At 46.3% G+C, this 25898-nt stretch overlaps 2 protein-coding genes across 4 annotated transcripts in view; one reads left to right on the forward strand and one right to left on the reverse strand.

Moving 5' to 3' along the window:
* The first annotated feature begins 702 nt into the window (after nt 1-702).
* mmrn2a (multimerin 2a) lies at nt 703-17297 on the forward strand. The gene is made up of 8 exons (XM_014154030.3): nt 703-1134; nt 7258-7380; nt 7628-7734; nt 9845-9928; nt 10569-10790; nt 12984-13420; nt 13592-15092; nt 16128-17297. Exons 1-8 carry the CDS (start codon nt 773-775, stop codon nt 16535-16537), a joined length of 3246 nt encoding a protein of 1081 aa, XP_014009505.1. The 5' UTR covers nt 703-772; the 3' UTR covers nt 16538-17297.
* Nucleotides 17164-25898, reverse strand: part of bmpr1aa (bone morphogenetic protein receptor, type IAa) — a 72405-nt gene continuing 63670 nt past the window's right edge. For 2 of the 3 annotated variants that reach the window (XM_014154032.3, XM_014154031.3), the window contains exons 4-13: nt 24886-25045; nt 24445-24547; nt 24171-24270; nt 23941-24037; nt 23513-23651; nt 22711-22903; nt 22151-22448; nt 21699-21874; nt 21346-21476; nt 17164-21041 (exon numbers count right to left, since the gene is read on the reverse strand). In XM_014154032.3, coding sequence (XP_014009507.1) covers nt 20916-21041; nt 21346-21476; nt 21699-21874; nt 22151-22448; nt 22711-22903; nt 23513-23651; nt 23941-24037; nt 24171-24270; nt 24445-24547; nt 24886-25045 — 1523 coding nt within the window. In that variant the 3' untranslated portion in view covers nt 17164-20915. Of the gene's footprint in view, nt 21042-21345; nt 21477-21698; nt 21875-22150; nt 22449-22710; nt 22904-23232; nt 23426-23512; nt 23652-23940; nt 24038-24170; nt 24271-24444; nt 24548-24885; nt 25046-25898 lie in introns of those variants that run through there. The other variant, XM_082964726.1, reaches the window with a different exon arrangement.

Below are 25898 nucleotides of genomic sequence, written 5' to 3' on the forward strand. Positions count from 1 at the left end.
CCTGTTTCTCACACTGCTGCCAGTGAAATGGGGATTCCAACTAAATATTTAATAGGCGATTACTCATATGGGCCAGTTTGTGATCCTGATGCGTAGAGACAGAGATAACCAGAGGGGAAAAGTCTAAAGTCTCTCCCATGCAGATACATTTGACTGATTCACTATATCCTCTGGCTAACACCCCTTTACACTCCTTTAAAAACACGTCCAATCGTTCGCTCTCTCCCCTAACATCCTTTTCCTGCACTATGCCAATCGGAGGAAGAGAGACAGAGGCGAGGTGATAAGAACATTAGAATTCCAGTGACCTGCCAACTTGCCAAGAGAAATGGGCTGCTTCCTCACCGGCCCGGCTGGTGTGTGTGTGCTGCGTTTGTGCTTGTGTGTGTGGTGGTGGGGGGATCCTAATAACACCTCCAGCCTGTGGGCCTGAGAGAGGGGAGAGAGACACAGCCAGGCTCATTGTTCCAGGGCCTGCGACCTTTCCATAGGGAACTGGCTGGTGGGTGGGAGGCTCATTTCCGAGGATTGTTGGAGGGCTTTGAAAACTTCAGAAGGAGGGGAGATGTGGTGCGAGTGCATGTGTTCTGCGAGTGTATGTGAGTGAGGGGAACAGGGGGAGGGGACTCTGAGACTGGGGAGGATTTTTGGAGATGGGGCGGGGTATTTCCAAAACCAACTCTTTTAAAACAAATAGCAGTCCTGGAGAGGCCTCAGATGCTTTTGGCAGCTAGCTAGCGTGGATAGATCAGGACCAGGCAGGGAAGCAGACATGACAGCCGTGGGGGAACTGATGCTGCTGGTGCTGGGGCTGATGGTGACGGCTCACTGTGAGGTTAGGGCTAGAGACCCTGAGGTGGAGGAAGAGGACCAAGGCTTGCCTGTGGAGAGAGGAGGCTGGGATACCCAGGGGGTGGGTGTCCACCCTGGACCTGGGAAGTTTGACATCCCCCACCTGAGGAATGGACCCCATGGCCGCAGACCTGACATCCCTGGCTCTGCCCACCACCCCGTAAGGCACGGATCACATGGGCAACCCCATCAGGCTGGTCCTGGACAACACCCCCTGGGTCTGCTGCCCAAGGAGACTGCACCAACACCAGGAGAGGGAGGGAGCTACCCAGCCCGCACCGGGTAAGTGTTTGTTCACAGTAGCTAGACACTTCTCAGCTGATAGGCAGCCAGTGCAGACAAGTATCTATAGGAGTAGAAAAATACACCACCTGTGGCTCTACAAACACAAACATGCAATTTCTCAGCATGTACATCAAACAGAACATTCAATGTTTGGTCTAACAGCATGTATGTAATAGCAGCAAATAACCTGGGTTATCTCACAAATGCCTAGAAATATGTATTTTATGAGGGCTGGGTTTCAAAAGGGGGTGTCTTCCTGCAGGCTTTTTCCCTCTCTGCACATTCAACTCTTTCCGACCTCTCCTTTGTGGAAACATTTGGTATCTCTTCAATCTTCCTCTGCAATCAGCACGAAGCTTGTGCTCATGGAGGAAACTAAACAAAGGCAAAGTGGTTTAGCAAACATTTACATGTGCCCTCAGCAGAAGGAGTCCGTAAACAAACTGCTACGGTTTCACTGGCCGGGTGTGTCATAACTAGGCTCATGGTTTTCCTTACCCAAGCCTAATCAATAGTAATTCATCTTAATTGCAGAGAAAGACAGCCATAGGTTTCCTGTACTTTGTGCTCGAGGCCCAAGCTGCTGGCAGAGCGTGATCTTTGCTCCAGACAGTTACGGGACACCGTCATTATTCTAACCCAGATACATACATTACACCCCAAATTGTCTGATCCCCCGATAATGCGCTCCCTGAGGAGCTAACCCAAACAGCCAGCGATTAGCCCTCCTTAAGAGCAGCACCTTAAACGTTTACTTTACGATGTTGTTCAAAGAATACCTTTTTCTTGTGTGTCACCCCCATTACTGTAATGGAGTGCAGGTTTGGGCCGGGGAGTGTGCGGTTGTGACCTGTGATATCTCTGATGGACAATTTTCATTGGAGGCTCTTGTGGCGGAGGAGGATGGGGGTCAATGGGAGGTTCAACTTGTGAAGACAGGTATATTCAGTCAGTGTGTGAAGAGCTCTTACTCTGCAATGGAAAACATATACTGTCTTTTGCTACCTCGGAATGGTTAGATTGAATGTGTGAAAAGGTATTCAGGCGAGTCCTTCCTCGTCATTGTTTAAAAATCTATGCACTTCGGCCTTGGAATCTGTAAAGGGAAAACCATTGGTTGTTAAGAATAAAAATAAATAAAACATTCTGCAAAATGAAATTCGTCAGAGCGAGCACTGACTATTCAAAGGAAAAAAATGTTTTTTTCTTATTTTTAAAATGTCCATTTTTTGTTGTTACAAACGTATATTTGTCCTCCAACAGTGTCTGAGTACCTTTAGCACATGAATAACACTGACTAACAGATCAGATATCTCAGTTTATTTTAGTGCTGAATGGTTTTCAGTACAGTGTTATTGGCATGTGTTCATCCCCAGGGTGTAACAGATCCGGTTGTTTTGGTGTGTATACTGCCTGAGAGAGTGCTCAGGGTCTAGGTGATACGCATGTGTGTGTGTGCTACGGTGCTAGGATTATTCCCTCTGGTGGTGAAAACATTGTGCTTCACTTCTGGGTCTGAGGAGGTTTCCTGCACACAATGCATTTGTAAGAACAAGGGGGTGGGCGATGAATGTGGATACGCGAGGGGCGTCGGGATGGACGGCTCACGGCTGACCTGAGGCGTTGGGCCATTGGGAGCTCTGAAAGGCCACAGACAGGGAGGGAATGTACTGTAGACATGTGGACTACTACATTGTAGCTAGCAAACAGAACTACGTGGACGCAAAGTGGAGCAGGCCCAGACAACAGGCTAAACAACTCAATACAAGAACCCGTGAACAAGGCAAGTATGAGGGAGGAGTAGTTAACTGCTTAAGCTGTTTTAATGAATTGTGCTCGGATATTTAAATGCAACACAGAGCACTCTAGTGTGTGATGGATGTGCCATCTGTAGCATCATCGCTAATGGCATTGCATAATTAACTGTCCTTTTACGACAATCATATTTCACAAATGTCTTTCATTACGCACTATCATTACAATCAACATAATAGGAAGAAAAGCTAAAATAATGAAATCAAGACATGTTCAAGTCTAAAGCTTGGCCCTCCGGCTGGGGTCCGTAGAAGGGTTCTGAGGCTGTACTTACCCCCCCTCGCGGGAGGCTCTGCCGTGGGCTCCGCTGATTACATCTCCCAGCTCCAGGTTCCAGAGCGGAAACTCCGTCCCATCCGCTCCCTTCTTATCTCTCAGCCGCCCGTCCCGGACCACTCGGAAAAGGGCATTCCAACCCACCACCAACGCAGCACGAATGGCTTCGTGTCTGGAATAGATGTGTGGCAAATTTTGCTTGTTGTTGCTATGCGCTCACTTTACACTCACTCCCTGACTCACTGTCACAAAATATGGCCTAAGGGAATCAGCTTTGATTCTCGGCGGTCTTGGTCTTGCCGCTCTGCCAGTGGCATTGGCACAAAGGCCTTTTGTGTACAGTCGGGTTTCAGAGTCCATGTCGACTCAGTGGCTAACAGGACCTCCATACTCATCTGGTTGTTTTCTCTTTTGTTTCTGAATCAACATCTGCAGCAGTCAGGGTCCACACTTTGAACACTCTCCGACACAATGTGGCTTTTCTTGAACTAAATAAATTTGAGAAAAAAAAGGCCACAGCGCAGCATAAAGGGGACAGTGTTATCCAGGCCAGCTGTACTGTATAAGCAACAAGCAAAGAGGAGTCTGGGCTTTGAAACCAAAAACAAAGCTCTTTTGTTAATATTAGTTCTTCACTTCTCTTGCGAAACGAGTATCTGGGTCTGGTGGTGTTAGTACTATAAAAAAATATCTGATTTAGAGTCATGACATGACTCTTCAACAAGACTACAGAGCCTCTTAGCTAACTTGATTAACCCTGTTTGGCAACCTCGGCTCTCCTCCCAAGCCAGAGGCCTGATCAACCCCACTGACCTCAATGATTAGACTGTGGGAGAGGCCGGTATCGCAGTGTGAACACAGCTATAGTATCATATCACCATGATAGAGAAACTCCCCACCAAAGCTGTGAGGATTTGCCAAATGCATTTGCAGTGGAAAGTGACTGGGGAAAAGGATTCGAGATTCTCACATCTTCCCCAGTGTGTGTATGTTGTGTGTGTATGTTGTCTGTGTATGTTGATATGCTGCGTGGCGGAGTGTCCCAGGATGGAGTAGGTTACGATGTAAGAGAGCATCAGAGACTTCCTTCCTGGTCGAAGCCAGAGATGGGAGCCGTAGGCCTACAGGAGGTAATTACACAGCTATTGTGCTCTCCCAGGGATGGCCCTCCATGATGTCACAGCAGACCAGGAGGAAGTGACATGGGGCAGATCTGACGCAGACCTGCCAAGCGAGTAGCACGCCGGTGGGGTTGAGCGTGGAAGGTGCAAGTATCGTAGAGGTCAAGAGGACATTGACAAATTGGAATTCACATTGAGAAATGTGAATTTCCAATGAAAATGTTCAACTGTTCAAGCAAGCAGTGTGTGGGAAACCTAATTCCTAGAATTGTATGAATCACATTGCCACTGCCGGGGGGCTGGTAAGAATCCAGTATCCACTTTTTTCTCTGCCAGAAAGTGAGCACATTTCACTTGGGATGGCAGAAAGAGCAGGGGCCACCAGACCAATGGTCCCATATTGTAAAAATGGCATAATATTGTTCTATTGTGAAATACCAAAAGACGAGCTCAAATGCATAACACCGTTTGTGACATACTAGAGGCCAAAACAAACTGTACGGGGGTAAATAGTCAAAGTATCAGTGACCCTCCAGTCATTTCACCAAACATTCCACACTCGGAGTTTACATTCAGTCCTGTTGAACGAGGATATTGCTCAATATTTTATCTGTTTGGCATCAGAAAGGAAACAATCTCCTTGTATTTGCTGTCTTATGGCGATCCTCATGTACTGAACATTTATTAGACGAGCTTGTTTGTTGTGGCACTGTTTAGTCTGTGTAGAGGTGAACACTGTGGTAGAGCTGGAGACTGTTAGAGGGGGATCAATAGACCCTGTTCTCTCAGTTTATGAAATATGAGATTAGTGCTGGGTTATGTTGTGACACCCCTCCCACTAACTCTTTATTCAGCATGAGTTCCCCTCCTACAGAGCCCACGCATGTATAGCTAACCTGGCCAAGAGAAAGACAGGCTTGGATCGGAGTGAGGGAAAAGGTGAACCCTCTTGTTCTCCTCATCAGTAGAGGTCAAATGTCTCCGGTCTACACATTCTCGGGCTCTGCAGTCTAGAATAATTCTCAAACGAGCCGTGGCGGTACGTGTCTCTGTGCAATACATGGACTTTGGCCACACTCCAATATCAGGGCCACAACGATGCGGCCACTTGCTTGTCAACCACCAGTTGTCTTGGAAACAGAGGAAGTATTTTGGTTTTATCCTCTCTCACTCCTCTGCAGCTGCACCCCTGAAGACTTCAAGGGTCTTTGTTTGGTGTGGCCTGGACACAGAGGTGGTGGATTAGAGAGCCAATGACACACTCATGTTGAGGATCTTCCAATACAAGGTCCTGGTACCATGACTGAGGAAGAGAGAGGGGGGATAAGGCTGAGAATGGCACATGCATACATAGCTACGTCTAAAAGTGATTCTTTAACCTTGAACGGCTGAGCTAGGTCAGATAGAGCTTGTCCTACTCAGGAAAACCTCGCAGTCAAACACACATAACACACACACACACAGACTTAATTAACCCTTGACCGGTGTCCCCTCCGTACAATGCTACAGACCACAGTGGAAGGGAGTGGTTTGGCAAAACATAACAGCCACTTCACTTGGCCTTTCCATCCACGTGGGGTCTCTGAGTCACAGGTTCAGCAAGGTGAGCCAGAAAAAACACTAAAACACCAGATCTGACGTGTCACACTCTAACTGCTCCCCCACCACACGCGTCAGTTCGAGGGGCCCCAGGGCGCCTGCTCGCCTGGTGTTTACAGTCAACTCTTTCCCTCGTTGATGACCTCACGTCTGATCGTGTCCTGATTGCGAGGGACAAGGGGGCGTGGGGTTTGTCTCAGACAGGGCCACCCAGGAGCGGTGAAATCCATCCCTCCTCCACACCTGTTTCACCTGGGTCAGGGGCTGGTGGAGAGATGACCCATGCTGTGATGTAGACTGACCCCTGGCTATCCTTCATTTTCTCTAATGGGCTGTTTGGACAGTTGGTCTGGAACAGGTTAGCACAGCTCAGTGCGGTGCTGGTTAGGCAGGGTCAGAAGGGGAGAGCCGCTGTAGCAAATGACGGTCATGGGGGTCAAATGGAAGACGACGGCATAAGTCTCCAGAAACTATCTGAGATAGATAAATACTTATGGAATTCACTGAAATCAAACAATTCTGCTGGAAAATGAAAGGGAATACCATTTCCCCGATTAGACATGCAGACAGCGGTGTGAAGGTCCTGAAAAGAAATCCAGCCCATAGATGTCTTTGGCCGGTCATTAGGCGCTGCGTACGTGCTGAGAAGGCAGAGTTGGAAGCAGGGAATCCTTTTTTCAGCGCTACCCTTGGGAGGAACCAGGCAGGTGAGTCACCATGCCAAGGCTCTGAAGCTGGCTGTAAAAGGCTCATTAGTAATGGGGGGGTAGATAGGGGTCAGGAGGGAGACTGCACTAGGAGTGATAAGACAACTCAACAACAAAGCCACTGTAAAACGGAAAAATATTTGGGAAACGTCTTTTGAAATGTAGGCCACCCAAACACACAAACAATACGTGCTTCAAGAGTCTAACAGCACCCAAATAAGGTTGAATGAAAAGGCAGATGCTGCCGCATGGATTTTAATTTTTGGCCCTTAACAATAAATCAAGATAAATGAAAATGAACACTATGCATTACAACTGTTAAGTTATGGGAAAGTCCAGTGGTCAGTGCCTCTCTGGAGCGGATGTTATGTTTGTAGCCCTGACCTGTAGAGAACAGGAAGGATAACCACAGAATTGCAAACAAGCAAACTGTGAGACAGCAGCAGCAGTTAAGACGGAGAGAGCTGTAAGCCCAGGAGGAAGATGGACCTTTACCCCTGGCAACCTGATTATCTCAACTGTCTCCCAGCTTCCTGTTTCATTACACATAGATATTGCACAGTATCAATGGAATGACGCTGTTTGCTTGTGTCCTCTTCCAGAAATTGGTGTGCATTCGTGCACCGCCGCATTGAAACCATTGTTGAATCCTGTGGCACAGAAAAATATACCATCAAGTCCCAGAGCCCCTGTCCCAATGGCACGCCTGACTGCCAGCTCGTCATGTGAGTTCAGCCCACTGCGCATTCAAACGTCAACCACATGTTAACAGCACACTGCATTCCATTACAGATTGACAATGCACACTCAAATTCCCCACACACTGCTCAATGCAGCATTCTCATATAATAACAATAATAACACAAATATCTCCAACACACATCTTATTTACGATCCATCAGTTCAATTTCAGGCGAAATCCAATGTGTATGTGTGTGTGTGTGTGGTTGTGACCTTGTTTTCTGTGTTTAGGTACAAGCTCTCTATCCGGCCAGTGTACAGAGAGAAGCAAAAGATCTTCACAGCCCTGTTGTGGAGGTGCTGCCCAGAACACGGAGGGGAGAACTGTGAGGAAACAGGTACTGAAACAGAGATACACACATGCTGTATACTTTAGGGCCCCTAGTAGTGGCGATTTTAACATGTAAATCTTGGTGGGGCAAAAAAATATATATGTTTAGATGCATGCTAGAAAAGATACTACTTAACACTAAACAATACATTAATTGCACAATAACAGCGACAAACGGTGCCCACAAACTGTTAGGGCCTACATAAAGCTGTCCCAACATAAGAGCATTCTTTCCAGTACAATGGAGTGAATCCTTACCACTGCTACACCTGGCTATCAGCGGAGCTTTGTCTGGCAGGGAAACAGTTCATTCAGCCTCATTTACTGCCTTTTTAAAAAACATAGCTGATATGGCTGACTTGCTTAAACAAATGTGGGTTCTACTGACAATTGAGATGTACAAACTATGGCATAAGGGAAAAATGAGCGGATAAGAGGCATTCTGTAATTTCGATTAAGACATTAATGAGTGAGCTACGACGGACGTAGTCAATATAACTATGTGTTCAGCACTTTTGAAATGTACAGTGACAGAAGGCAGAACATGGGCTGCTCTTACAGTATTTCCCTGTACACCAAGTCAGAACCGTTGGTATAAATAAAGGGGGCATAAAAGCAGACAATGAAACCTCTTACAATATTAGATGACATTTCTCAAACAGGTTATAGGCTACATGTGCAGCACCACCGAATCAGAACAGTAACGTTAGGTGAAATTAAGAGGTGAAAATACACCAAATTATTAGGGTGAGGCACATGGGCTACTAACAGCTTACTACACAACATACACTTAGTATTACTTTCTTAGCTACAGTATGCATATCTCCATTGCATATTACATAATTTATGCAGCAGCATACAATACATTTTTGGACTCACCTTGGCTTGTGATGTGCTCACTTAAACATGAAGGTGGCGTGGCTTTGTCATCAAAGTCTGTCATTCTCTGTATTTATGGTGGGAACTGGAAAAAAATAAAACAGCTACTCCATTGAATAGCAGGCTACTGTTTGCTTTGCAATGCTTGCAGTTAGCCACTGATTCCTTCCAAACGACTCATTGTTGAATTTGCAATTTCCAACCTGTTGTGTAATGTTTATGTCCAATGAGCACCGATACATTTTATCTATAATTTCTCTTCATATGACAAGGATTAAAAAGGATGACAAGGATTAAAAAGGATTTGGCAGTAGATTGTCGACTTGATTCATGATGACTGCTAGCTAAGACTTTGAAAGTATGATGTTGACATGATCAGTCAAATAACGTGATTTGACGTAATTTTATCTGTGGCCAATGACCTGGAGCCTTCTTGGAAGGCCACTTGTAATATAACTCTATGGCAGGACCCAAAGGGCTGAAATTCTGGATGTCTACTCTTACTAAGGACATAAACTTGGCGATGACGTAGTGTCCCCATGAGTGACAGAACACTGAGCCAATCACGGCGATATGCTCCTATTTTTTGCTGGCTCACCCCACCACCACAGAAAGCACTGAGCTAGGCTGAAACAACTGCATTTCGGAGTTGCCTTATTCAAGAAAACAAAAGAGAGACCATGTGTGTATGCAGATTTATTAACTGAATGAGATAATATATATAATTTAAAAAAATTATTCTCCCATTGCTTTCAAACTGATATGTGACACGTATTAATGCCAAAATAACATGCAAAACAGGCAAGCCCCCCCAATTTTTTTGTTTGTTTTGTTTTTGTTGCTAAAAATGTGGGGCTCTGCCCCACCTGCCCTGAATGGTGGGCTGCCACGGCCCCTAAGTCAATGAGCATCAACACGGTTGAGTGTTAGTAATTGCATTTTGGCATAAGAAGTAACCTTAAGGTGCAATATGTCTCCACAGGCCTACTCTAAACTTTCTCCTGGATTACTTGATGAGTTTGGCTCCGACTCTTTTTACTAAGAGCAAGATTTAGGTTCTTTCGCTCAGCGACAACTTTCGAACAGATTTCCCATGTGTGAAATGGCCCTTAACTCGGCGAGAGACACCGGCTGAGAAAGTCATGTGTTTACGAAAGCTGGTGGAACCAATAAAAGTAACATCCACTCCCTGCGCTCCTGCTCTCCTCTCGCTTCATCTTTCCCTCTCTATTCCTCAGTGGCTGACGGCCATGTGTCTGACCCTCCGGACCCGACGGTGGCAGGACAACCACATTCCGGAGACACTGAGTCTCACCACACAGGTAGGTCTGCTCATCTGACCTGTCTGTTTACATGTTGGGGGGGGGTTACTGGGTGAGCTGGCCCTCAATCAAATGCCCCGTGCCGCCCTCTCTGCCTCAAACAAACTGAACAAACCGAGGAAACGCTAGTGCGCCAGGAGAACGAGCATTTGTGTAAAAGCTATAGCAGGCCGTGGGAAGTTCATCTCCCAGGGGAGGGAGGAAAGGGTGTGTGAACCGTTCTCAGGGCATCAAGCAAGGCTGTAAAGGGGGTGTGACCTAAAAATAAGCCAGGGACCTAAAAATAACCCTCTGCCCCTTTGGGCCAGTTCTAGGCCAAAGTAAAAGACGTAAAGTCCCCCGTTATCGGCTGGTCCGCTTTCAGTCCCTCCACGCCCCTCATAGAGAGCTACCTAAACAGCAAAGGTCTCATAATTAATTATTGACCACTACTGGAGTCGAATAGCTATTGTGTTACACACACTAATCAAGCACACACACAGGGTTGGCTGAAGTGGGATCAGAAGTGGGGGACAGAGAGCTAACCCAAGGCTATGGTTCTCATGGTCAGGGGAGAGAGACAGCTACTACTCTGTGCCACTGTGTTGAATGAAAGCCTCTCCTAACATCCCATCGATCTGTCTGTTGTCTGTCGGTCTAGGTGCACAGTCTAGACTCACCCACCAGGCTGAGAGGGAGCAGAATGACTTCCAGGTGTCTGAGAATCCTCTGTACGAACTCCATGCCTCAGAGGCTGACAACAACAACAAACACACAGAGTCCCGAGAGTCCCCCTCATACCCTCGACAGGCCCAGGAGCACATCCCTCACCATGGCTACGACCACCCCCACAACAACCACCAGCGGGATTTCAACCATGGAGGTAAGTTGGGACCTTAGAATCACCAGTACTGTACTAACATCATGTTAATCGCAGTGGGAAAAAGTTAGGATGCCTGGTTAAATAAGTTATAAGTTAGGACCACCAAGGCCAGGTTTGCGACTGTGCTTAATGAGGTAAATCAGGGCCATGAAAAGGAGGCAGGGTAATCATCAACACCCCTAAAATCAGGGCCATGAAAAGGAGGCAGGGTAATCATCAACACCCCTAAAATCAGGGCCATGAAAAGGAGGCAGGGTAATCATCAACACCCCTAAAATCAGGGCCATGAAAAGGAGGCAGGGTAATCATCAACACCCCTAAAATCAGGGCCATGAAAAGGAGGCAGGGTAATCATCAACACTCCTAAACCCATGTATGAACCTCTGAGACACTCATGCATATTGGACACACCTGCTCACTCAGGACACACCTGCTCACTCACCATCTCATAGTCAATAAAAAAAAAGTCAATACAATGTTAATACAAAACTGACAGTGAAATACTCCTATTTCTCTAAGCTCCTGTCTGGCATGTTAATACTCCCAGCTGTTATTTATGCACTACTGTCTGGTCAACTGCCTGTCTCATTCACATCCTCTGGGAGAATCGACAGGCTTTAGACTAGTGCAGTAAAAAACCCACAGTTGAATGGGGGAAGGCTTGACCAGGGAAAACACACGTACATCTATGGGGAGCATTTCTACGACTCCATCCCTCCGCAGTGACACCTCTAGCTTAGTGCCCCCCCCCCCAACCCCCTTTATACTCATTACAGTTTCCTTCTCAGGATATCCTCTCTTTCTTCTGGGAAAAATGTCCCCACCCCCATTACATTTTGTGTGTGGATGATGTAATCCGCAGTGGGATGGTGATATAGCGTGAGGTCTCATATTATAGCCACACACAGTGAAGGGTGCCATAGTTTTTGCTGCTGTGGTACATTCACTTCCTGTGACATATTCTTCTTGTTTGGGAAAGACTCAACAGGCTAAGGCCATGACGTAATGTCTGGATGAATAAATTACTGATCAGACTTTCATCAACTCAGACTAAAGACAAATCGGCCTACATGTTATTGTTAAAGTTTCTCTTTAGCATAGCTGGGAAATTAGTGAAGGGGCTAGCTGGAGGAGGTCAGCCTGCACATCTATTTGAAAACACTACTTTCCTACTTCTTTTGATCGGTGGGATTTCTTTTTTTTTAGAGAACCTCTCTCAACTTTGTAAAACTCATGGCGGGGGGCGACCTGATTTCCTCTCTCAGTATGACCTCACTGTATCTGACCTCTTAGAGGGAAAGCATGAGGGAACAGTGTTTTTCTCCCTGAATTAATGGAGGGTCTTTCCAATGTTATTAGAAAAACAAGCCCTAAATGACAAAAGGCCCTCTGATCACATAGATCACACTTTAAAGCAGAACAGCTTGGGGGTCTGGACTCTGTCCAGATACAAGGGTGACAGTGTCAGAACTGGGACTTATTCCCAGGGGCCATACATGTATAGCCGCGCACGTCGCCTGATCTCGCGAGCTTACATCAATGTTCGCTGCACAGCAGTAATCAGTCTGGTAATTAATACATGTGGGTGGGGGAATTCAATGTCAGACATAGACACTCCCACAGACAGTTTCTAGGAAGATGTGAAAATCCCTGGAGCCTGTATCATTGTAAAAGGAACTGTGTCCATTAGGGCCGTCTCTGGTGTGCAAAAACATGAAACAAACCAATCCAACAATAAATCACTGGGCTTTCTTGTAAACAAAGAGGTTCAGTCAGGAAGACCAATACATAAGGGAAATTAAATGTCCAAATATAGGTCTGAAAATGTTATTATTCCTATTTTTGGCAGCTTGGCATTTGAAAACAATTTTTGGGGATAAAACCAAACACATGTTGAAGATTTCTTGAGAGACAAAAGGCTCTCATAGCTGTTCCTAAAGAACTAATGGCACAACTGATATGAATGGCATTTACAAGAGAATACATTCTAACAGGTATTGAAAAGGAGCCTTGCTCTGTTCCTATACACATTGATGTGTGTGTGTGTGTGTACAATTGTTGAGGTGTCATCTCAGCCTTGTGCACAGTTTCAAAGTTTCAAATGTCTAAAACTGAAAATGTGTCTAGTTCTGATGCTTTAAACCGATTGATGTGAGTAAATATTGTGCTCTGACTTCCTGGATTGTCTCCCAGATCCAATCAGGGATGAGGTGGAGGCTATCCCTCTACTGCCCTACCAAGACTCCCAGTCTCCCCTCCCTCTGCTCAACATGATGGCCCTGCTAATGTCCCAGCTCCAGCCCATGTTGGATGGCTTCAACCACACCTTGGAGCACCTAACCCAGGAGGTCGAGGGTCTGTCCCGGGATGTGGCTCTGCTCCGGAACTCTCAGTGGGAGGTAGAGGAGGAGGCCCTGCGTGGAGCAGGGGCTGGAGAGGGTCCCGAGGCCTTGGAGGCTAAGCTGGAGCAGAGTTTCCAAGACACCAAGGAGGTGAGGAGGGAACTGGAGAGACAGAGAGCTGAGATGGCAGACAGGCTACACTCCCAGCATGCCATGCTGCACTATAACATCACCAACTTCAAGACAGACATTGACGGCAAGATCAAACGCAACCACAAGATGTTACAGGTCAGCGAATCCCTCATTAATGTTTCTCATGGCATGGTAACGCAACTATTTCATAATTAAAAACTTTTAGATTTAGTTCCTCACTTCTGCGTTAGTAACAGACTTTTAGACTTGCACATTATGGGCATTAAGTGAGAAACATTCTTCATGTCTTTCATGGATCCTGGGTAGGTTAATCTCCAGTCCATGAATGCCACCCTGTCAGACATGAAGCTGGAGCAGGACCGTCTGAGTGAAGTGCTCCAGAGGCACCTGACCATCCCAGGGGCTAGGAGAGATCCCAGCCAGGTCCATCCCAGTCAGGTCCAGCAGCCTCCAAAGGACTCAGCAGTGTGGGAGGCTATCGCCCGTCTGGACAACATGGTGGTCAACAACACAGTGAGGGTAAATGCCCTGGTGGAAGACCTAGAGATGGCCAATGACAACGTCCTGGACCTGAAGAGGGGCTTCCGAGGCCTTGAGGAGAACATTGCCCAGACGGGGAGGAACAGCCAGATCCAGTTCATGGAGACGGGCCTGGAGGTGGAAGCGGCTAAAGTAGCCGTGCTGAACCGCGTCAATGAACTGGCCAGCAACCTGACCATCCACTCGGAGCAGCTGCAGGAGATGGAGACTGACATGGACTACCTGTACACACAATTCTACCAGAACGTCAGCGGTGCCGGACACTGTGACTGCAAGGCATTGACCGCCTCCTTCTCCCGCCTGGAGCAGGGCCTGACCAACGTCACCGAGCTGGCCAACGACAATCGGCTGGCCCTGGATGGAAGTACCGATGCTGGGTCGGAGCACTGGGGTCCCTCTGTGGACGACATCATGGCCTCCCTGGCCTTCGAGCAAGAGAAGAGCAGAACTCTCCAACACAACCTGACTCAACTCATGACCTCAGTCCAGGGCAGCCACAGGGACGTGCTCAGCCTGCAGGAGAGTGACAAGAGGTTGGCGGCTGAGATGCGCCACCTCTCCAGCTCCTTTTACTCTTTGTTGAAGGACGCTATCCGCCACACTGAAGTGCTGGAGATGCTTCTGGGGGAGGAGGTGATGGGGTTTATGGACTGGCCCCTCCATGAACAGGAGGCTCATTCCATCCCCGCGCTGCAGAAGAGGCTCCAGCACATGCAGCAGCAGATCAGGGGCCAGAACCTCAGCCTCACCACCCTGCTGGAGGCTGCCCGGGCAGAGGAAGTCCCGTCCTCAGACGAGCCCTCCGTGCTAGTAGACTTGGCCTCCCGCGGGCTGAAGAGGAGGAGTGGAGACCAGAGGAGTGACCACTTCATGGACTCAGCAGCCTCTGAGGACCGGCAAGACTACTCGGACAGTGACCTGTGGAGCCTTGAGAAAGCAGTGGAGGAGCTGGGGGAGAAGGTCAACAGGCTGGAGTACAGACCTTGCCCTGGCAGCTGCAACACCTCTGGTGGTGTGGAGGCCAAAATGCAGGTGGAGGTGGCCTGGCTGAGGAAGGGTCTAGAGAATCATCTGCGGCTCTTTAAGAATGTCTTCAGTAACTCAGAGGGGCTGGCCGAATCAGAGAGCACCCTGGACCTGGACCAGCTGTGGGCCCTGATGAAGAGGAAGGAAAGGAAGAGACAGAGGAAGAGCAAGGACAAGAAAGAGGGGATAAAAGATCATATTGGAGAGAGCGCTAACCTTCGCAGCAGGAGGGCTACATCAGGTAGGCATCAATCTATACAAAAAATACAAAAACAGACAATCGCATAGCTACAGGGAACTGCCAAAATAAAGGAAACACTTGAGGGATACAAATTATATTGAAAGCAGGTGCTTCCACACAGGTGTGGTTCCTGAGTTAATTAAGTAATTAACATCCCATCATACTTAGGGTCATGTTTAAAAATGCCCAGTTGCTCATTATTTTGGCTACAGTGGCTAAATCTCAGTGGCCTTTTCTCTACTGCATAATCCTCACGTCCTCTCCATGCCTTCTTTTCAAAACCCATTGGAAGAGAAGGTCAGAGGGGAGGGACCTCTGGCTTTCTCATCCAATGGGTTTTGAGGAGGCGGAGAGAGGACGTGAGGAGTATGCAATTGAGAATCTAGCAAAGACTTCGAAAGAGGGGTCTCAAAGGAGCATAGGGGGTTAAAAGGGTGTGTGTGTTTGTCAGTCACCAGATCCCAACCCAATTGGAACACTTATGGGAGATTCTGCAGAGGCGGCTGAGACAGCGTTTTCCACCACCATCAACAAAACACCAAATTATGGAATTTCTCGTGGAAGTAGTATCGTATCCCTCCAATAGAGTTCCAGACACTTTTAGAATCTAAGCCAAGGACCATTGAAGCTGTTCCTCGTCGTGGTGGCCCAACGCCCTATTAAGACACTGTTGGCGTTTCCTTTATCTTGGCAGTTATCTGTACCTCTATCATGGTGGGCCACATTTCTTTCTAAACCTCCACTAAGACCAGAATGCACTTTAAACAAAGAAAGATCCTTGGAGATCTATACAGTGCAACACCCTCAAGTAAGTGTTAGCAATGGGTTAAAAGGAGCTTCTTAGCATGACTGAGGGTATCAACATTACCAGCAACACTAATAGACAACACAAGACTGCCCCCTGGTGAACATTTTTTTTTTTGTTCAGGCTTATAAAAGTGGTCTAAGCATAAGTATAGTGAGTGTCTATGACAAGGGTTCATATGAACAGATAGCAGAGAACAGCTGACAATTCCCTGTCTCTTTCTCTTTCAGTTCTATCCAAGCTGAGGGACAGTCCCCTGATGTTTCTGGCCAGACGCATACAGCGCAGCAGACCAAGTGACAGCCTACTGGTGTCGGAGGACACATCCCTAAACCTCGGCCAGATGTACTCCACTCACACCGGGAAGTTCCAAGCACCTTTAGCAGGGGTCTACCTCTTCGTGCTGACACTGAACTTTGAACCTGGTCCCTCGCTATCTGGGCTGAGGAGAGAGAATGGGGAACTGGCTGCCACTCTGCATCAGGACAAGATGGCATCGTATGGCCCCGTCACCCGTGTGTGTCTCCTACAGCTGCGGCGAGGAGAGGAGCTCCGCCTCGAACTGTTGGGAGGGACTCTGGTGACTGATGACCCTAACGACAACATCTTTGCTGGGCTTCTCCTTCACCACACCACCTGAGGGAGCTGTGGCCAGTCTGCAGTCAGAGGAGAGACGTTCAATCACTAGAGGGGAGCGAAATCAATCACTAGACTAACAGCTGCTGTGCCATCCGCGTTTCAATCTCTTACATTGATATTGGGAGGAGCGTATATAAAAAAAGGTTAAGTGAGTATAAACGTGTTTCCTTTGTCATACAGTATACCACTTAAAAGCGTTGCAATACAACTTCCCTGAAGTTATTGTAGGCTGTTATAAGGGAAACGGGAGCATGAGCATTCTGGACCATAAAACCATATTCTATAGAAAACACTGACTCAGAATATAAAAGGTGGGCTCTTTAAGATATCACATGCTACCATAATAGTGTGCCTTCAAGTGCTTTATGACTGCAACATTGCTTATACATGTATGAGGACCCAGGTATAGAAAAACCACTTTCTACAAGACACTGGCACCATACAGTCTACAGTGAACATAAATCAATCAAGTGAAGGGACAGAGGAATTGATTGTGTGAAGAGGTGAACTCTATATTACAGTACATCAATATGCTGCATGTTCCTCCTCCAGCAGACGGACGTGCTAGACACCTTACTAGGTTAAGCCTCATCAACAAAGTAAATAACCCAAGACCAGACCACAAAGTTGTGTACTAAAATAAGGTTATTTACTTAAAAATTGATACATTGGACAGGCTGTATACAGAATAGTTTTCTTTCCTTGGTAAACTCATAAAGGCCAGATGCTGTACAAAAACACATTAAAGATTTACACAGAGATTATTCTATATGGTTTTCTTGCATGTTACAAACAACAGGAAAACACTAGTTACTGCTTGGGTGAAGTATTTTTCTTAAATATCTACCATGTACTGTTAGCTTAATTCACAGAGAAACTGTCCTGACTGACACACACACACACACACACGGGATTTCAGCGGACATGCACACTTAACCAACATAAGCACACATCATGAGCGCAAACCCACAAGCACTGCTAAAGCTATGCAGCATATGTTGTTTTACGCATTTTTGTATGGACAAAAGTGAAGCAAAAGCAATATTAGATAGAAGAGACAGCAGACAATAGGACCAGGGACTTGAAAGAGAACGTTTTAAGAATACACTGGCCAAAACATAGAGCCTATGCAAGAGGTTGAACCATAATTTATCAGGGGCACAATCAGTGACAAGGCTTCCTCGTCATCATCACACCGGCAAACAGACTGTCAAGAGGTAAGGACAGTGGTTCAGATGAGGGGATATTAAGTTCTCACTTCATATTTCTCCTTTTCTGTCCTGTATGAAAAGTGAAATATCTAAAATGCAGTTCCTCTTGTGGTAAATGGTAATCAATGGGCTGGCTCTACCCTCTGCTTTGGCCCACAGATAACGGCACTGAGGAAACCTGTGGATTTGAATATACAGTTGAAGTCGGAAGTTTACATACACTTAGGTTGGAGTCATTAAAACTCGTTTTTTTCAACCACTCCAAAACATTTCTTGTTAGCAAACTATAGTTTTGGAAAGTCGGTTAGGACATCTACTTCCAACAATTGCCTACAGACAGATTATTTCACTGTATCACAATTCCAGTGGGTCAGAAGTTTACATACACTAAGTTGACTGTGCCTTTAAACAGCTTGGAAAATTCCAGAAAAGGATGTCATGGCTTTAGAAGCTTCTGATAGGCTAATTGGCATCATTTGGGTCATTTGGAGGTGTACCTGTGGATGTATTTCAAGGCCTACCTTCAAACTCAGTGCCTCTTTCTTGACATCATGGGAAAAATCCAAAGAAATCAGCCAAGACCTCAGAAAAAAAATTGTAGACCTTGTAGTCTGGTTCATCCTTGGGAGCAATTTCCAAACGCCTGAAGGTACCATGCTCATCTGTACAAACAATAGTACGCAGGTATAAACACCATGGGACCACGCAGCCGTCATACCGCTCAGGAAGGAGACGCGTTCTGTCTCCTAGAGATGAACGTACTTTGGTGCAAATCAATCCCAGAACAACAACAAAGGACCTTGTGAAGATGCTGGAGGAAACAGGTTCAAAAGTATCTATATCCACAGTAAAACGAGTCCTATATCGACATAACCTGAAAGGCCGCTCAGCAAGGAAGAAGCCACTGCTCCAAAACCGCCATAAAAAAGCCAGACTACGGTTTGCAACTGCACATGGGAACAAAGATCGTACTTTTTGGAGAAATGTCCTCTGGTCTGATGAAACAAAAATAAAACTGTTTGGCCATAATTACCATCTTTATGTTTGGAGGAAAAAGGGGGAGGCTTGCAAGCCGAAGAAAATCATCCCAACCGTGAAGGACAGGGGTGGCAGCATCATGTTGGGGGAGTGCTTTGCTGCAGGAGGGACTGGTGCCCTTCACAAAATAGATGGCATCATGAGGAAGGAGAATTATGTGGATATATTGAAGCAACATCTCAAGACATCAGTCAGGAAGTAAAAGCTTGGTCGCAAATGGGTCTTCCAAATGGACAATGACCCCAAGCATACTTCCAAAGTTGTGGCAAAATGGCTTAAGGACAACCAAGTCAAGGTATTGGAGTGGCCATCACAAAGCCCTGACCTCAAGCCTATAGAAAATTTGTGGGCAGAACTGAAAAAGCGTGTGCGAGCAAGGAGGCCTACAAACCTGACTCAGTTACACCAGCTCTGTCAGGAGGAATGGGTCAAAATTCACACAATTTATTGTGGGAAGCTTGTGGAAGGCTACCCGAAACGTTTGACCCAAGTTAAACAATTTAAAGGCAATGCTACCAAATACTAATTGTAAACTTCTGACCCACTGGGAATGTGATGAAAGAAATAAAAGCTGAAATAAATCATTCTATTATTCTGACATTTCACATTTTTTAAATAAAGTGGTGATCCTAGCTGACGTGAAACAGGGAATTTTGACATGGATTAAATGTCAGGAATTGTGAAAAACAGTTTAAATGCATTTGGCTAAGGTGTATGTAAACTTCCGACTTCAACTGTGCATGTGTCTCGAAACAGTCTAACTTCAGTGTCGCAATCTACTGCAAGTTCACTTTACTTGGCTGTAATTGTCTCACACACCTGAGGAAGCTTGATGGATCAACAAACTTCATTGGCATTACAGCTCTAAATGTTTTTAGCACAAGTAACTGTCATTTACCATAGCATTGAGTAAGCTATATATTTGTACTTTAAGTTAATAAAATATGGCATATTTTCCAAGCTAATGTGGACTTCATTACTGCAGTCCAATGGCCGAGCTCACATGATGTTTGGCAATATGAAAGTTGGCCACTCATAGAATATCTATAACTCAACATGGAATTAAAAGCAATAGAGAAGAGCTGGAGGGAAATTCAGCTTATAATATTTATGAACAAGAGTCAATGTTTAGTGTTCTGGACATTCCTCCCAGAAGACATACCGTATATACACAAAGGAACAAATACGAAAAAGGGGTAAGCATAGCGACAGGACGGGACACAGATTGACTTCCTATTTACACATTTCCTTCTGAATAGAATTATGCATCAAATATTTTTCTCCCCAGTTGTCCTTTTCATGTCAAATGTGACAGGAGAAGTTATTGAGTTGAAGTTTGTTATAGGAAGCACAGTGAGTTGTTGATTTAAGGCAAGTCGAGTATCCCCTCTTACAATGTCCTTGGTTGTCTGGATTGCTCGTAGCTCTTGAAGCAGGTCGCGTTTGAAGCCCACTGGACGTGAATACCATTGCAGTATAGTTATTTTTTGTAGGCACAGCATCTATCGATCCAATATACATTTACATTTAAATTCACATAATTATAGTACCTTATTTCATAATTACTCTACTTAAGAGTTATATTTCAATATGGCAGGAGAAGACTGTCCTGAAGAGGGGGAAAACAAATTGGCATAAAACATTTACAGGAAAAAATTGAACATGATTGGCGGGAGGTGACGATTGCGAGGGCAGTGTCTTGGTTTGAAGTGTGGCTCTAAGGTTCCTACATAATATGACTTTGTCCATCAACATGTGAGCAGACGCATGTCCTTCCCCCTCCTCACACCATGTCATGTTTCGGCTTTCACAGAAAGCGTCAAATCGCAGTACGTTGCTTCCTACAACCAAGAACTCCTCTGGCCAGGGAGGGAATAGGCGGGAAAGTCATCCTATAAAGTTTCCTTTAGTCAAAAAACACCTCTGTAGCAGCGTCTGTCCATTGTGGTTATAGAGATTCATGAGGGTTGAGGCTCAATGTCCAAGGCCCTGTGACAGGGTCCCCCCCCTCCCCCCATTTCTCCTCCCCGCCTCCTGAACAGAGGTGACATATTCTGCATCATGACATTAGGACACACTGGGGAGTTCAGGCTCTTGATTGGGCTGTGTTGAGTACAAAGGGGTAAAATATCACATTTTGATGTCCTGTGATTCCACCATTTTGGCCAGGGTCTTCTTGACTCGTAAGATGGTGAGGCGTGAGGCGGGGTTGTGGGCCCAGCACTCAGACATCAGCTTCAGCATGGTTCTCAGACACTAGAGAAAACACACACACACATTTTAGGAGTTGATTTTCCTTCTGCTTATGCATTGTTTTTAAAGTGCTGCTAAGCTTGCATATATATCACTCTGAAAAAGCACTACTTACGCTAATAAACACAAATGCATTCTCTCTAACACTGCTAGAATTGGATAACCGCCTTTGTGTAAATGACAAGTATACGCTCTTCACTTTCTTCCTGAAGGTTGCGTGCAATCAAAACAATATTCCCCTGATAAATCATGTCCTCGCAGTGACGCAGGTGTTGACATTCGTGGCTAGCTCCACTCTCAGACTCACCTCGTCACCGTTCCACCTGTTGGACACGGTGGGCCGCAGCCCTTTGACACAGACCACCTCCAGCATGTCCTCAAAGGACGGGTCTGACGGTACCATCTCATAGTATGGCAGCTGATGATCCTCCACTATACCTGAGAGAGATGAGAGAGAGAGAGAGAACGGTGTGCGATAGAACACTAGTTCAACAATACCGTCAGTGTAGTGCTTTTCATAACCAGTTGAAATCTTAAGCCCATTACCGTTTTCGTAGTGACTGGTCTGGATTGCCAGTATCACGTGCACACAAATACCAGTATGCCTGTAGATTCAGAACTATAATGTGTGTGTGTGTAAGCGTCTATGTGTGTCCGTACCTCCTGTTATACAGCGGCGGGAAATCTCCCAGATGACGAGGCCATAGCTATATATATCAGCCATGATGTAGGCCTGGAAGTGGTTCTTGTTCAGGGTCTCGGCCAGCACCTCTGGGGCCATGTACCTCCGGGTCCCCACCCGTGTACTCAGAGGGACGTCTACCTCGTTGGTATCACTGAGGACAAGAACAGGAATTCAGAATAATCTACAGGGAAATGGTCAACGGCGCTCCAGAAACAACAGTTCAGGACTGTTCAGAGGAACGGCCATATGTGAAAACATGGGTTATGTACATTAGGACACACCGTAGCAAAGCGTTTTGTAACACAAAATGATTGCTGCTCATTGGACAAGCTCAGCTACTCCCCCTCCCGATTTGTCAGTTTTCTTTATTTTGGTGCCTAACAAATAGAACCTTGATTAAAATCTCCATTGCTGAGCAGCATCCCACCTGTTGAACTTGACGGCCAGGCCCAGGTCGGCGATGCAGCAGGTGCCGTTCTTCTTCATCAGGATGTTCTTGCTCTTCAGGTCTCGGTGGGCGATGGCCGGCTTGCCCTGGGTGCCGTAGATCTCCGTGTGGAGGTGACACAGGCCGCAGGCGGCGGAGTAGGCCAGTCGCAGCAGGCTCTGGGTGTCCAGCGTGGTGAACCTCAGGTAGTCGTACAGGGAGCCGTTCTCATGGTAGTCTGTGATGAGGAAGAGCTGGGTGAAGGCCCCGGTACCCTTGATGTCTGCCGCTATGAAACCTGCAGACGTGAGAAAAGAGGTGAGGGGGGGTTTAGTGCTGCAGTGAGATGTAGGCCCTGCCCTGATACATGACTGTTGACCTCAGCCATGTATGTACAAGGGCAAATGTAGGCCTAAGATCACAGTCAATCAAGGCGCTCTACATTACACTTAGATTGAGACTAATTTAGATCAATTTAGAAAGAAAACGGTATATGGCTTAGATGGAGGCAGAGACAGCTGTCGTCTTTGCTACATGTGAGTGGTAGGAACGGCACTTACCAAGTATGTTCTCGTGCCTCATGAGGACTGTCTGGTAGATCTCGGTCTCTCTGAACCAGCTGGCCTCCTCCCGGGTGAAGAACACCTTGACGGCCACCTTCTCTCCCCGCCAGCGGCCCAGCCACACCTCGCCGTAGCGCCCCTTGCCGATCTGACGCACCATCTGGATCTGCTTGGCAATGGTGCGCTGCACCTACAAGACACATCAGGGAGAGAGGCACTGAGCATTCATATCAGAACAACAGTAGCTTACCAGAGATCATACCTACTACAACCTTTACCATTTGTTCCTTCTTTAAGGCGGTATTCGCTGTTGCAAGCCAGATATGCACGTTTTGCTTCGTAAGGCCCATGTTATAATTAAGCAATAAGGCCCGAGGGTATATGGCCAATATACCACGGCTAAGAGCTGATGTTAGCACGACGCAACGCGGAGTGTCTGGATACAGCCCTTAGCCGTGGTATATTGGCCACATACCACAAACCCCCAGAGGTGCCTTATTGCTATTATAAACTACTTACCAATGTAATGAGAGCAGTAAAAATACGTTCTGTCATACCCGTGGTATACAGCTGTCAGCCAAATCAGCATTCAGGGCTCGAACCACCCAGTTTATAATTTACCATTTCACTTAACCTAATATAACCTACATATCGACAAAGACACACACATAACCGCTGTTACTCTTTCCTGGAAAGCAGAAGTCACATTTTGAGCCACCTATTATATAACCATAGCTAAAGGCGTTTCACCCAGGTCACATGCTCCAAAGCCCCTCCCTGTGCAGTGTGGGGTCCTTACCAGCAGGGGGAGCCCAGAGCCACTGCCAGAAGACTGGCACTGGTTGATGAGGTCTTTGAGAGACTCTCCCACAGGGATGAAGGCCTCGTCCTGCTCCAGGTCCCGGTGGTACTGCTGCCGCTCCGTCTGCCACTTGTACCTGACAGGAACACATACAGATCAGTACAGGGCACACATGCTAAAGCTACAATAGATGAACGTCAAGTGCAGTGCCGTAGCAACAATCTGCCTTTATCCTCAAACAGTCGAAAACAGTCCAACTTAGTCACAAACCCATGAAAGTATTCATAGAAATGCTAACTGACATCAACATGTGACTGACTAATGTTCTCCCACAAGTTAAGTTAACCAGGACGCAATTCCCATATACATATGAAAAGAAAGTTGGAATCTGGCTTTGTGGCAGCTCTTCTCTGGAGTAGTCCTACCTGTAGTAACAGACTACTGTGATGCAGATGAGAGTGCAGCAGCATACGGTCATTGATATAAGGAACGCCAGCCAGTGGGCACTGCCAAAGTAGGAACCTGCAAAACACCACGAGTCCCCAAATGAAATTAAGTACCAGACCCTGACAATACCAGCACAAGAATACCCTTCTAGGGCCACTATACAGAGGAACACCAGCAGTAGAGTAACATAGTTGCCCCTAAGCCTCACCAGTGTCCATTGGGGGAGGTAACGTGGGCTGCAGGTCCCGATTACAGAAGTCCGTCCCGCAGCATTCGATCGTTCGCCTCGTCTGAGCCCTGGGCGAATCCTGAAAAGAATGAAATGAAACCATGTTATTCAGGGATTATTCAAACAATAACTCAAATATGAATAATAGCTATATACACATATAATAACAATAGTAGAACATGTTACAACATATAGTTGACACCCCTGTGTCAGGGTCCTGCTCCCTTCCATACAGACCACAACACATGCTTACCTTGCATTGAAAATGTGAGCCTTCATACTTCATGCAGCCAGAGGTCAGAATAGCGTCTCCGTTCTCGTCCTCCTCTATGATGGCAAAACATTGGCCATTCGTCCTGCAATAAAATTTAAAAAAAAACATCAGCGTCATTGTGCAAAATGGCACGCAGCATCATCTGGATACGTGTGCAACAAAAGTTCATCATTCACCTGCTACCATTTCTGTCAAGCCGTCTATACGTACAGTTTGACGCGTACGTTCGATAAATCCAACATACGCACCACACCGAACGCAACGAATCGTTCCATTGGAAATGAATGTACTTCTGGTGTACCAAAAGGCAATGATGCTGAGATCGAGGCGTTAGGCCAGCGTTGACATTCATCACAGACCCAAAAGTCAGAGTTGGAACAAACATATCAATTAAGAATTTGGCTTTGGTTGGTCACTCACTCGCAGGTGTTATTTTTGTGGTCCTCTGGACAGTAACCCGAGCAGTAGCAGCTCAGAAAGCGGGCGGCGTCCTCTGGGGCCACCGTGGTGTCGTCCCCGGGCTTCCTGGACTCATGCTTGTGCCCGGTGCCGTGGAGCATGTGGTCTGGATTCTGACCAGCTGGATGGACGGAGAGAGTGAGAAAAAATTGTTTTGTTTTATAATGACAGTGAAAATGTCACAATCCATCATTTTTTCCCCTCCATCTGGGAGACACTGTCTGAAGTCGCAAAAACACAGGTTTTCACTGCACACATCACTGTTGCCAGAAATACAGAACATAAACACATTGTGTAACATTTTCATTCTGCTGCCTAACACAACATCTGGTTTGAAGAGTTACAGTAGTCAAATACTAGGCTATATATTCATAGTAAACACAACAGTCCTATGGTGGGTTTCAATGTTCTGCTCTCCCCCCTTCTGTTTTTATATAAGAGCGGTCTGCTCCTAATTGTGTGCTCATGTGATAAGTCTGATCCATATATGGCCAGAGGGCTATTTATACTCTGTGCTAGTGTCCAGTTAGAGCCATCACATGCATGAGCGTAAGCAGAGCAGAATACTGGAGGGCCAAGCCAACATCTGTTGTTCGCAACATTATCACTGTTGTCAATCTGATTGCAATTACATATGAAATTGAAAACAACGGCATGGTTTAATGGAGGAAAAACCTAATATTCATGCAGGCTATTATGTTGTGGTTCTTTATAATGGCAAGGTTTAGTACACAGCAAATGTTCACTGCTAAAATCAGTTTACGCTGGTTAAACTAGCCGAGAGCGCACTGCCAGGACTCTGTATTAACCGCACCTAAAAAAGGGCATCAGCAACAAATCTACTGACATCTTAAGGAGCCAGTCAGAGCCATTAAGACTAGATACATGGCACCATGGATACAAAGCCCGGAAGAGGACATTTTACAGAGCAGCACACTAATATACGTTAAGTCCCTAATGCTGCATTAAAATGT

This window comes from Salmo salar, chromosome 18 (assembly GCF_965601325.2).
Source record: "Salmo salar chromosome 18, fSalSal1, whole genome shotgun sequence".
NCBI lineage: Eukaryota > Metazoa > Chordata > Actinopteri > Salmoniformes > Salmonidae > Salmo > Salmo salar.

Excerpts from the sequence above, each read along its gene's own strand:
- mmrn2a (XM_014154030.3), top strand. The coding sequence starts at position 773 with ATGACAGCCGTGGGGGAACTGATGCTGCTGGTGCTGGGGCTGATGGTG. Across the intron at positions 9,929-10,568 it reads CACTGAGTCTCACCACACAG|GTGCACAGTCTAGACTCACC; the intron begins GTAGGTCTGCTC and ends CTGTCGGTCTAG. Across the intron at positions 15,093-16,127 it reads CAGCAGGAGGGCTACATCAG|TTCTATCCAAGCTGAGGGAC; the intron begins GTAGGCATCAAT and ends TTTCTCTTTCAG.